Source organism: Alligator sinensis, unplaced genomic scaffold (genome assembly GCF_000455745.1).
Source record: "Alligator sinensis unplaced genomic scaffold, ASM45574v1 scaffold57_1, whole genome shotgun sequence".
NCBI classification, from domain to species: Eukaryota; Metazoa; Chordata; order Crocodylia; family Alligatoridae; genus Alligator; species Alligator sinensis.
In genome coordinates, this window is record NW_005842688.1 from 198,719 (window position 1) to 210,848 (window position 12,130).

Here is a 12,130-nt window from a genome sequence, read left to right on the forward strand (position 1 = left end):
TGATTTCAGCAGAAACAGTGTTGGACTAACACTGAACGTTTAAAAAAATCATATCTTAGACGCAGAAAGAATTTAAGCCTCGATCACAAACCTAGTATGTGTAGGGATCCACCTGCACGTATGAGGTTTTGTCATTGAGGCCTCACTGTGTTAGAGTAGAGAATAGGCACTTTTTTTTTTAATATCAGAATGCAGCTTTCTTTTTTTAGTTTTGCTGATGAACAAAGCCATAGTTAAAATAAAAACTGTTAGTTTATTTTGTCTTTCCAGGTTTGTTTGGAAAATGTTTTGGGAATGGACTACATGTAAATCATACCACAGCTGGGTATATTTTTTCTGGATTTCAGAAATAATGTAGTGTTAAATTCAGAAGAAAGCCTCAGTTGCAGAATTCTGGTACTGTTTCAGCTAATTTGATTACCGGTTAGCAGGCATCATGTTTATATGAACACTAAAAGGCATTTGAGGGATACACTTTGTATACAATCCAGCTATTTTATACTGGGTAATACATTTATTGTGAGTTTCTACAGATGATTTTGTGGAACCAGAAATATATACAGGACTTTTTTCCCCCCATGACAGACTACAAGGTTCACTTATCCTTTGACTAATTACAGTGTCTATTAAATTGCTTGTAAGTTGATTATCTAGCCTACTGTATTTTATGTGAGTTCATAATCACATACACAGTGTTGTAAAATAGGTAGGGTAATATGAGCAATATAAATGAAACATTTGAATGATGTTAACTTTCAATGATTTTTTTCATGTTATGAATTCATGAAATAATACTCATCCCATATGAACAAAGATCTAGTTTTCTGTAGCTTTGCAAAGCCTTTTATGGCACACCCACTGGAAAGCTCTAGTTTTAACTACTTCACAGGCACAGAAGAATTTTGCCATACAAATAACTTATTGAAAAAAAAATATCCTGGCAGATAACATTTCTGGAACTTGAATGATATGGGCTATATCTACAAGTAACGTAATATGCAGTAGATCAAGCTGTTCATCTCTAGCTATTCTAAATATTAACTGCGTTGGTACTTAAAAACATAGTAATAGCAGATGATTGCACTTGGTGTTACTGTCACTTTTTAAAACATTAACTGTTTTAATGATTTAAAACCATAACTATAAGCAAATACACCTATTCTCCCAAAACATTAAAATATATTACTTTAAAAAAAGTAATTACTGTAATAGAATGTTCCCAAACAACTGTTACTGTTGATCTATAACTGGGGGTACGGGGAGGGGCAGGGAGCAGGATCACTTCTGTTCCTAGGTTATTGGAGATTTTTGAAATAGATTAAAACATACTTTATTATTTTCTATGTGCACTTTTAGTTGGGAAGCGTAACAAGGCAGCCTGAAAAGAGGAGAAAACACAAAGTGTTCTGTGATTGAAATGATCTGGTTGCATGTGAGACTGAAGTTGAAAATTACAGATTGTGAAATGCAGGAAGAACGAACTTTGGGCAGTTTGAGAGAAGGGATGAGTATGCCTTATAAATCTGTGTAAATACAGTTAGTAGCTTTTAACAGTTCAATCTGCCACTGTATGTTCCAGAACTTCCAGATGAATATATGCATTTTTCAGCTATTTTGGTTAGTATACTTCGTAGAATTGCTTTGTTTTTCTTTCAAAGGCAAGAAATTCAGTTTGAGTTGTTTTCTTGGAATGTATTGGCTTTAGCATGTCTTGAACTGCTTTCCCTGCAGTGTAAGAGGAGGCAGAAAAAGCAGGCCCAGACTGGAGTGTGTAGTTTAAAAAAAATCCTGCCATCCCATTCCTGTGTGTGTTCTTCATTTATAGGTGGTATGTTTCATGGCCTGTAAAAACCACTGCTGATCTTATTTTCTGTATGCATTACCTTTTCAGAAGCAAATGAGGAATATTTAAACTACGAGTGAAGGACACACACTCAAATCTCTTGTCGTCTTGTGTTTTTTTACATCGTTCTGTATGGAGCAGTTCAAGATCATTTTTTAAAAAAGCTTAGTTCTCCTTACTAGGTAATAACTTGGAATAAGTTAATAGCTCTGCATGTAGTAAATTAGTTTTTCTAACATTTTAATTCTAAAATAGTATGTAGTTAAGAAAGGAAAGACATTAATTTGATGTAGGCAGTCAGGTTAGAAGAGAGGGAGAAGAAAAGTAAAGTTTAAAACCACTCTATTTTGTCATGGTAATTCATCTTTCTGTATAGTATACCAGTCAAATTATTCCTTTCAGTTCTGGCAATAGGTAACTTACTGCCTAAATAAGGAAATATATTTCAGTGAATCATTTTGTGAGCTACAGTCTTCAGGTTTAAGGGTTAGCTGTTCCCTATTTTGTTTTAAAATCAGGTGGGGAGTTAAATAATTTGTATTAAAAATCAGTTAGTAACTTAATTATAGATTTCTCCTATTTAACATTTATCTGACTTTGTTGAAAACTGATCAGGAAGTTCCTGTGGCTTAATTGCAGCACATTTCAAATACATCTATAATATAATGCATGTATATGTGCAATATATATTATTACCTATCATTTCAGAGGTGGTTTTAATAAAAGTTTTGAAATAATTTTACATGGTTTACCAAAATACAGTGTATTTTGCTTCCTTTTTGACTTGACTGCATCTTCTGTGATTGTCAGATGTGCTGGCTGTTGCTCCATAGCCAATTTAAGGATAGCTGGGATAGCATATGGCAGCAGTTCTCAAACAGGTGTTGTGCTATGCTGGGATACCATGAGATCCTTTTAAGGATGCCATAGTGAACTGCACAACATTAGCATAGTTAGGTGTACAAACACTTGCACATGATTCACAAGATAAACCCAGAAATTCCAAATAGACATCCATAGTGTCAGAAATGTTCCTAACCTGTTGTAGTCTTTCTGAATTCTTTGTGACCAGGAGAATTGCTTTATAATTTTTCTGTAGTCAAAAAACAAATGAAAGGTAAGAGGTGGCATTTTCTGAGCAGTGCAGATGGGAGTCTGACAAGGTTGAGAACTGCTGGCTTATGGGAATCTGCCAAAACTGAGTGACCAAGATCATTGCATAAAAAATTAGCCTTGTATGTTTGTCTTGGGAGACTAAATAAAAAGTGATTATTCGGGAAAAATTACCACAACAGACTTTCACACTTAAGGTTAAGAGAGTGATCAATAACCTTGTGAAAGGAAAGAAACTTTTTTTCTTTTAATGAGAGAGAGAGCGAATCTTGATGCTGAGGTCTTAACAACTGGGCAATATATTCTGGTTTCAAAGTTCTCTGTTTGATGGGTCTCAAAACTGCACCACATGATGATGCAGTTATTGATTAACAAAGTAGTAGGGTTGCTTTCAGCTTCCCTCAAAACATAGTAATAAATGAAGATGTTTAATCCTTAGACCAGAATTACTAGGAAAAATACTAGGGCATTTTTACACATGCAAGTGCCACAGCTCCAGGCGCTTTGAAAAGTGCCCAGTGCTGCGATGCCTGCAGTTGTAGAAGTGGCAAAATGCATGTCAGCACACAGAAAACGGCAGCGGTGCGCTTTTGAACTAAAACACATTGGAGGTACTTTAGTTCAAAATTGCACAGCTGCCGTTTTCTGTGTGCTGACATGCATTTTGCCACTTATATAACTGCGTGTGGCACAGTGCACTGCACATCACCTAGTGGTGGATCTCCAGCATGTTGTAGGACAAAAAAATATGTGTATAAATGTGCTTGCTTTTCAAGCTTCTCAGGAATACAGTAAGAACTATTAAAAAGTTCAATCCATTTTTAAAGGAGTGAAGCATAGTGATGAATGGTAACTTTCTTGTAATGGGTGATCTGTAGCAGTGCTTCTGAACCCATGGGTTATGACCCAAAAGTGGGTCGCAAGAATACTTGGAAGGGTCCGGAGCAAGTTCCAGAAAAATGTGTGAAAGCATAGGTTTCTCCTTGCAGGCTGTCAGCTTTCCAGCCTGCAAGGGGCTGCTTGGGGTGACTGGAGGCAGCAGGCGCAAGTGCATCTGAGCACGCACACACGTGGCTGGCATGCAGTCAAGCAGGGGGGTGAGAGCAGTCCTGGCAGCTGCATTCTGGTCAGCCTATGGGGGGCAGGGGTTGGAGGGCCAGCATTGGGTACTGTCCGGGGGTGTGTGTGTGTGTGGGGGGACGGGTGCCTGTTGGTGCTGGCAGGAAGGTGGCCATGTGCTGAGGCTGCAGCAGGGCAGGTTGGTGAGAGGGAGGTGCCTGCCCCTTCAGTGGGGCAAGGGGGAGCTGTGTGGCTTTGCTGGTGGCACTGGGGCTGGTGCCTTTTTTTGCAGGGGTGGGGTGTCTGAGACACACTGCTCAGGCGGTAGGAGGGGCTGTGACCAGCTTGCTTGGCACGGTGCAGGAGCCCTGGCCCAAGGTGGGGGTGCTGCAGGCCTCTCCTAGTCTTCCCTCCAGCTCTGCTGCTCCTGCAGCCACCACACTCTGGCCTGAGCAGGATGGGAGAATCTGGGGGCCCCCTCCAGCAGGACTGGGAGGAGGCAGGGTGCTGCAGGTTGGAAGTGAGGGGCACCAGCATGGCAGGGGACTCTGGGTCTGGCATACGTAGGCCAAGGGGGTGTGGGTTGGGACAGGTCATTGATCTTTGCAAGTGGGTCCTAGTACGAAAAAGGTTGAGAACCACTGATCTATAGAATGCTTGTTGAAAATTGGATAACTCTCTCTCATAAATCTATAGTTTTGGAAAGTATAGGTTTTAATTTTATGGCATTTCAATTTTTGGCCTGTGTAGTACCTCTTAAATTACCATTTACTTAAAGTGAGGTCTAACTTAAGTTTCTATTTTGATGCTTTTTTAAAGTAGAAGATTGTTCATTTGTTAGAGAATAAGAAAGGTTTATGTTTCCATAGATGGAACATGCTGGGTACATGCATGAAGGCAGAAACTAGGTATTCAGAATATATAGTAGTAATGTTATTGACAGAAACAGCTGAGGCCTTGATGCCCGTGCCAAACTCCATTGACTTTAGTGGGAATTGCAAACTTATAGAACACGGTATGTGGATATGACTGCAGAATTAAGGTGTGAAATATTGTACAAAAAACAATATTCCAACTTCTGAGAGACCCTCCCTTGAAATAATGAAAATGACATTTATTTCAGTATAACAGAGTGGTATTATCTCTTACTAAGATAAGATGATTTTAACATGCAAGAATTTTAATATGCCAGACCTCAGTTTTAAAACTAATAATGCATGGATGGTATCCTGCATCTGTTCAAAACCCTGTTGACTTTAAATTGAGGGTCCCTGTGGGCACAGCAGTCTGTCTATCTGATGGATATTGCATGAGCAGGGCCAAGATTAAAATGAATTTTGTTGAAATTACAACTGTATGAAGTGTTCATAGTTTTGAGGCAAGTGAGATATGGAGCCTGGTAATTTTACAGACCTTGTCTTGTTTTGTTACAGCATTTTTATTTTGGAAGAAATATATTGTACAGAACATGAACTGGGAACTTGTTTGTACTTGCTTCATTTTGAAGGATGATGAAACGGCTTCTGTAATTAAAGGTCTAGGTCCCAGTACAGATAACTTGAAAACAGAACAAACCAAATTATAGTTTAATATATATATTATTTCACATTTCAAGTGATATATCTATGCTTTGCATGCTATAATATCTTTTTATTGCAGAGATGCTTACTTTTTATGTTAGAATGAAAAAATCATTAAAGCCCTTGTCCTGCAGGCCCTTAAACATGGGCATAACTTTGTGCCTGTGGAGCTACTAGGGTCAGGACCTAATGAGGATGTTATAGTTAAAATGCAAAAGTAGAAATGAAGAATTCAACTTCATAACTTTTTATTCACCAAGTGAAGATATTTTTTATGAAATACTTTGTTGTTACAGCAAAATAATACAGATACAAATAGATTTTCCTAGCATAAGACCATAGTAACCAAGAGGTGTAGGAAATCATTATAACAACCCAGATAAATAGTGTTAACCCAAAGCTTTCAACAGGTAAACAACATATTAAATTTATTCAGACTTTAAAAACATATCCTTAGTTGTTTCCCCCATAGCCTGTACTGGACACATACATTTGGTTCTTGGTCAGAAGTTAAGATAAGTAGTATAGGGTAAATTCAAGCCATGAATCTGCTAGTGTCAGTGAACGTGTGTGTATTTGCCTTCCTTGTTCTGCAGATTTTAAACTTATGTTGCTACATCTTCATCCTCATCATTGTAGCAGTTTTACATACCCTTCTTCTCTCCTTGTCTTATAGATGTCTTCCTGCCTCTCAGTTTCCCAACTGCACCTGGATCTTCTACCACTTACTGCCCCTCTTCCTTTCATCACTCTGCATCCTGTTTCCTCCTCCTGTGAGTCGGTAGTTCTTCAGCCCACTCTGTTGTCCAAAATTTTTGTTTGTTTTAGCTAAGAAGACTTTTCAAGCTCTGTTCTGGAACATGGAAGCTTTCTATTTGAAATGAAATACACCCATGTAGAGGAGGCTTATACAAGATCCTTTTATATCACTATAGTTTCATTAAGAACTTAAAAGGTAACTTAAGCAAATAGGGAGGGCCTTGTGTGGAAGCCCTCTCTGCTGGAGTAGATTTCATTTTTTTAAGAGATGAAATACATTTCCTTCTTTTTCCTTTAACATACGTTCTTTTAGAAGTTGGTCAATATTCAGTCTAGAAGATGCTTTCATTTACTTGACTTGCAAAGGATTATTTATTTATTAAATTGATACGCATCCTTTATAGCTTCTGTGTGGATATATTTTGTTTGTTTGTTTTTATCTCTGCAGTTCCTAGCTCTGCAGAAAGTTTTCTGGGAATGGATATGCTTTATGAATGTTTTTGTTAGCTCTCAATTTAATCGAAAGTCACATGGCATTTAAAAGTGTTCATAGATAAAATAGATTAACATTTCTTAAATGTAAATTTTAAAGGCAAAAGCAGAGGCAAGTTTACAAAATGTAGGAATAGGGTACCTTTAAAAAATTGAATCCACCACAGCAGAGGATAAAAAGCAAAAACACTTCTAGCATAATTGTGCTCTTAACTAGTCAAACTATGTGGCTATTATTCCCTAGGACTATAGGACTAGCATGTAAGGGTAGGATAATTAAAAGCACAAATGCAGAATGTGGGAGATAAATGGCTGGATGGTAGTATTGCTGAGTAAGATCTATAGTTATGGTGTTCACAGCCTCAACATGAGTCAGCAATGTGATTGATGCCAGTGCAAAAAAAAAAAAAGGCATTTTTGGGGCTACGTTAAAACGGTATTAGGTGTAAGATAGGCCTTGTCTAGAATACAATGTGCAGTTCTGAGCTCCACATTTTAAGGATATGGAGAAGTTACAGAGGATTCAGAGATGGGTGATAAAAATGATAAAGGACCTGGAAGACAACCTGTTTGAGGAATCAAGTTACAAGAACTAGGCATGTTTAGCTTGGTGAAAAGGAGATTAAGGGGATAGAAGCCTTCAAAGATTTGAAAGGCTGGCTTAAAGAAAAAGGCAGAAAGGGTGGCACTTTAGAGATTAAGTCATTTGGAAAGGCATAAGTTTGTGTACGTGACAACTTCCTCACGTGGCTAAAAATCACCTCTCTCTAATAAAGACAGAGAATTACTTTCCCCCTTGTTGTGGATGGCTGACCATGAAGCAATGGCTTCAAATTGCAGCAAAGTAGATTTAGATTAGATACTGGGAAAAATCTTCCTTTCTGTTACAGTAATATGACAGTGGAATAGACTACTTTGGAAGGTGTGGAATCCTCTTCACTGGAGGTTTTCAAGCAGAGGTTGGATGTGCATTGAACAGAGATGATTTTAAAAGTATCAGTACTGCATTTGTTCAGGGGGTTGGACCAGGTGGTTCTTGAGGATGACTCTTCCAGCACTTATTTCCTTCATACTGCTTGGACCTGTACCTTCTGTTCATGTGGATGACCTTGAGGGCTGAAGTAATAGAAAAACTATTCAACCAAATCTGCTTGTCTAGTAGTTTGCCTGTACACAAGGAATCTCTAATAAAAAAAAAAAATCCAGGAAGATTGCTTGAAGTCTTTTGGGTCCAGTGTTTACATATGCTATTACAGAAGTGAGCATAGAAACAAGATTTGTTTGGTAATGACTTTTATTGCGCCAGCTATGTTTTTGGAGAGAGGTTAGACAAATTTTCAAGCACAAAATAGGAAGTAGTAGATAGTGTTTAAGCTAAATACCAGATAATGGAGTTTAAAAAAAATTATAGTTTTATGAAAATAATGAGTTAAAAATAATTGGTTTACACCTTAACTTGGTGTTTAACTGAAGTTGTAAGTTGGTCTTATAAAAGTTATTAACAAACTGTACTTATTTAATAGTCCCTGAACCATCACAGCTATAACCAACCCTAAAACTATGAGCACTGTCAGTAGTGATTGATGCACAGTAGGCATGTCTACACTAAATGCTACATCTCCTTGGCGTCCGTGAGCACAAACTGTGATGCCACAGCTACATCGCCTAGCAATGCGCTCCCTCACTATAGTTCGTTGCTATGGTGATGTAGTGGCTAAAAATAACCACATGCCACTAGCACAGCGCAGTATGGGCTGTTACTGCGCCGTCATTTAGTACTTCCAAAAGTACTAAATTTAGTACTCCTTTTGGAAGTGCTAAATGATGGTGCATTAACAACAGTGCCATAGGGGTACATGTAGACATGCCCAGTCTGAGTTAAATGGAAAGACATTAAGAGGAATGGAATTAAAATTTGTTCTGATGCTTTGCAATCAAAATTGCAAAGACAGGCAAGTTGCATTAAACAAGTAAGCTGAAGATTCTTAATAAATATAATCAATGAGATCATTCACAACCAGGAAAACCTTTTCATGTTAAAATATAACACCTCATTTTAATATGCTCAAAATGCAGTTTGATAGTCTGTAGGCATTTGGGGAAATTTCTAAACTAATTACTGTTTTAGGAAATGCTCAATCCTTATTTTTCTAATTAAGTAAATGTAGTTCATAATACTTGAATTACCTTATTTTCTTGTATACAGTGCAACATGGAATAAGATACCCACCCTATTTTTAAGGACATAATGAAGGATAACTGATCTTCCCTTGTAGAAAGTGAGTAACAGAAACTGGGGAGCTGGACCCACTTATCATTCTGCTTCCTGTGGATCCTGTGTGGAGTTAATTGTTAGTTTCACTTTTGTCCCATAGAAATTTAAGCAGCAGAAATTGTTGTTACCATATTGCCTCACTTAAATTGTGCACCCCAGTTTCAAACGGGTGTTTTGAGGGCAAAAAACCAAAAAACAACTCTGTTGTATACAAGAATGTATTGTCTTTAGGGTAGTGAAGCATTAATACACAAATGCTTGTGCACATGTGTGACTACATGTGAATAAATGCATTGAACCAAATGAGTTTATAAATATTTGCAGGGTCAGGGCCTTCATCCATTGTTGTTCCACAGTCATTTTAAGTCATTGTATTGGTATCTGCTATTTTCATCTCAGTTTCTATTTTAAATGAATGGAGACTGAAAAGAATGTAGTATTTTTGATGTAACTTAACACACCTAAATAATAGTTTGGTTCCTTGACAACTCCTTTTAAAAATCAGAATTATTTTTTTGAGACTAGAGTTGGTGGAGATGCCAGAACTTTTAAAAGGTCATTTGCTTTACATGCTGTCTTAAACATTAGCAGAAGAACAAGCAACTTATGAATGTGGAGTAATCCTGAGATAAATACCATCTCGTCTTTATCGGCTGCTGTAACAGGTGGTAAAACTGACATTCTTTAAAATTATTCTTAAAACATAGAAGCCCCAAATGATTAAAAGCCAGGATTACGCTGATTCTAGTTAAAGCAAAAACTGCAGGTTAAGAATGTGAAGTTACAACATAAATACAGGCTAATCTAAATGGCTGGGTTTTTTCCTCTTTTTTTTCTTTTTTGAGACCGCAACCTTCCAAAATGTAGTATATAAGTGAAGAAAACTGGAAGAAAAAAAAAGTCAGGTGACAACAAGTTAGTAGGACTAAGCCATTTTTCTGTTGTTTCCTTTCCATCTTACCAAAGGAAAAATGGAACCAAGCAAAGTACAGGTTTTACCTTCTTGTACTTGCATCGTTAGACAAGACCTTAAGATGGATTGTCTAAGTACCACTGGGAGATATTTAAGGATTATATTTAAATGTTGTTTTTTGTTTTCAGTTCATGAATCATAAACCAAACTTTTAAAAGCAGAGGTCAGATTTATAGAAATTTTTCCTATGGAGCTCCAAGCTAGTTCAGCGTTACTGTTTGTATTGAGGATACATATTCTGATTTGGAGCTGGTGGAAGGTAATTCATTTTTCTCCCTGTTGGATACTAATTTGTTGCCTTGAGGAAAAGCAAATAAATTTTAAAGGTTGCTTATCCCACTTTTAATTATGATAAAAGTCATGTTTGAATCACAAGATTTAGCTTTTGACATTTGTGTGCAGAATGAATGCAGAGATTGTGCCATTCTGCCTCCTTTCATATTCCTGTTGACTCAATTGACTTGTAGGACACCAGGGAGTCGTGATTTTTCTTTTTATCCTTTTCAAAATTTTATAAATTTAACACTCATCTAGGTTAGAAATTTCACATTCAAATATTGAAACAATGGAGTTGTGACAAATTTGTTTTGAACTTGTAGACCCCACCATGCAAATTACTTTAGTTTTAAGATGTAAATGTTTTATCTTGTTGGAATTTCTATTCAAATGAAAATAATAGCTCAAACTATTTATGTATCTTATGGTTTTGAATATAAAGGTTTGTAAAGGATAGAAGTGAAAACTACTAAAATGTCATTAAAATGCATTTTTGCTCAGAAAGTTGTATTCAATCTGAAAGTGTGAAACATTATACAGTGTATTCCATTTAAGTGTATAGCTTCATGACTGCAAAACTGACTGCCCTTACCCAGAGTATACACTTATCAGATATTTCAAGTAAACAGTGGTCTTTAAGTACATTGTGCTGTCATTTCTTTGGTATTAACAGCTCCAAACTGAGTAGTTTCCCTTATTTTCAAGGTATCTAATACCTGCCTTAAAATGAGGTGAGCTAGTCAGTTTGGGGCTGCTAATACCACAGAACTTGATAACACAGTATACTTAAAGAGCATTGCTAGTCCTTCTGTTGGGTTGTGGTACTGGCACCCCTGAAATGGGCTAGTGCCTGTTATTTTCAAAGCATGTAGTAGTTTTGTGGATGTTGGAAAATTCCCCATGCTGTATCTAGCACATGGACAGGTCCTACCTGCAGGATCTGGCCTGCAGACTAGCCTTTTGCTGCTGCTCTGGCTCGTGGGGCTGTGACGCTGCGCACCATTGACATAACCCATTTATTTTAGTATCTCAATGTTTTTTTTCCGCCTTTTATTTTATTAGCGTGGGAATCTACCTTTCTATACTTGATCCTATAAATCAGGAACTGTAGTGTTACTGTTAAGTAACTGGTAATGAAAACTATTGGGTTTCAAAAGAATATAGAAATTGCATAATTGAAATTGTATATCCTCTTACGTTACTCATAGCCACAGGAATTAAAAAAATTAAATAGAGTTTGGCAAGGAGAACAAAGTCTAATGCTATCTGCAGTATGTTACAAGCTCAGTAGTGTTGCTGATGAACCAATAAAAATTGGGAGCCTCTGTTCTAAAGCGTAGCAATAACATGCACTTTTTCTAAAAGTATGGTTTAAGTATACATGTACATATATAACCTCCTGTGCATTTCTACTGCTGTTGCCTTGGGTGTTGAGACATGTTTAGCGTGTATGTGAATTAGATTGGTAATTTTTCAATTTAAACATATACTTTATGTAACCTTGTAACTCTCATTCTCACAAAAATCTTGTCTCTTGCCTTGGTGTTTTGATTTTCTTTGTATTCATCTGCAGCAGCCTGATGGTAGCACATCTCAGAAAAGGACACACTTGTACTTGCCTCTTGACTGAGAATGAGAGAGAAGTATAGTCCCTACAAGCTTTTTACTCATTACTTCCTTTCCTGAGGGTGCTGTTTTTTCTTTGGGAGTCTGTACAAAATTGTCTATTTAATAACTGAACAGAAAAGAAAATGTAATTT

General features: G+C 37.0%; 1 protein-coding gene across 7 annotated transcripts in view; it reads left to right on the top strand.

The window, feature by feature from the left end:
* Window positions 1-12,130, top strand: part of HIPK3 (homeodomain interacting protein kinase 3) — a 123,454-nt gene that overhangs the window by 2,018 nt on the left and 109,306 nt on the right. For 4 of the 7 annotated variants that reach the window (XM_025215929.1, XM_014524863.2, XM_025215932.1 and 1 more), the window contains one exon: window positions 6,272-6,368. In XM_025215929.1, coding sequence (XP_025071714.1) covers window positions 6,272-6,368 — 97 coding nt within the window. Of the gene's footprint in view, window positions 1-1,891; window positions 2,026-6,271; window positions 6,369-9,052; window positions 9,126-12,130 lie in introns of those variants that run through there. The other 3 variants (XM_025215930.1, XM_025215933.1, XM_025215936.1) reach the window with 3 other exon arrangements.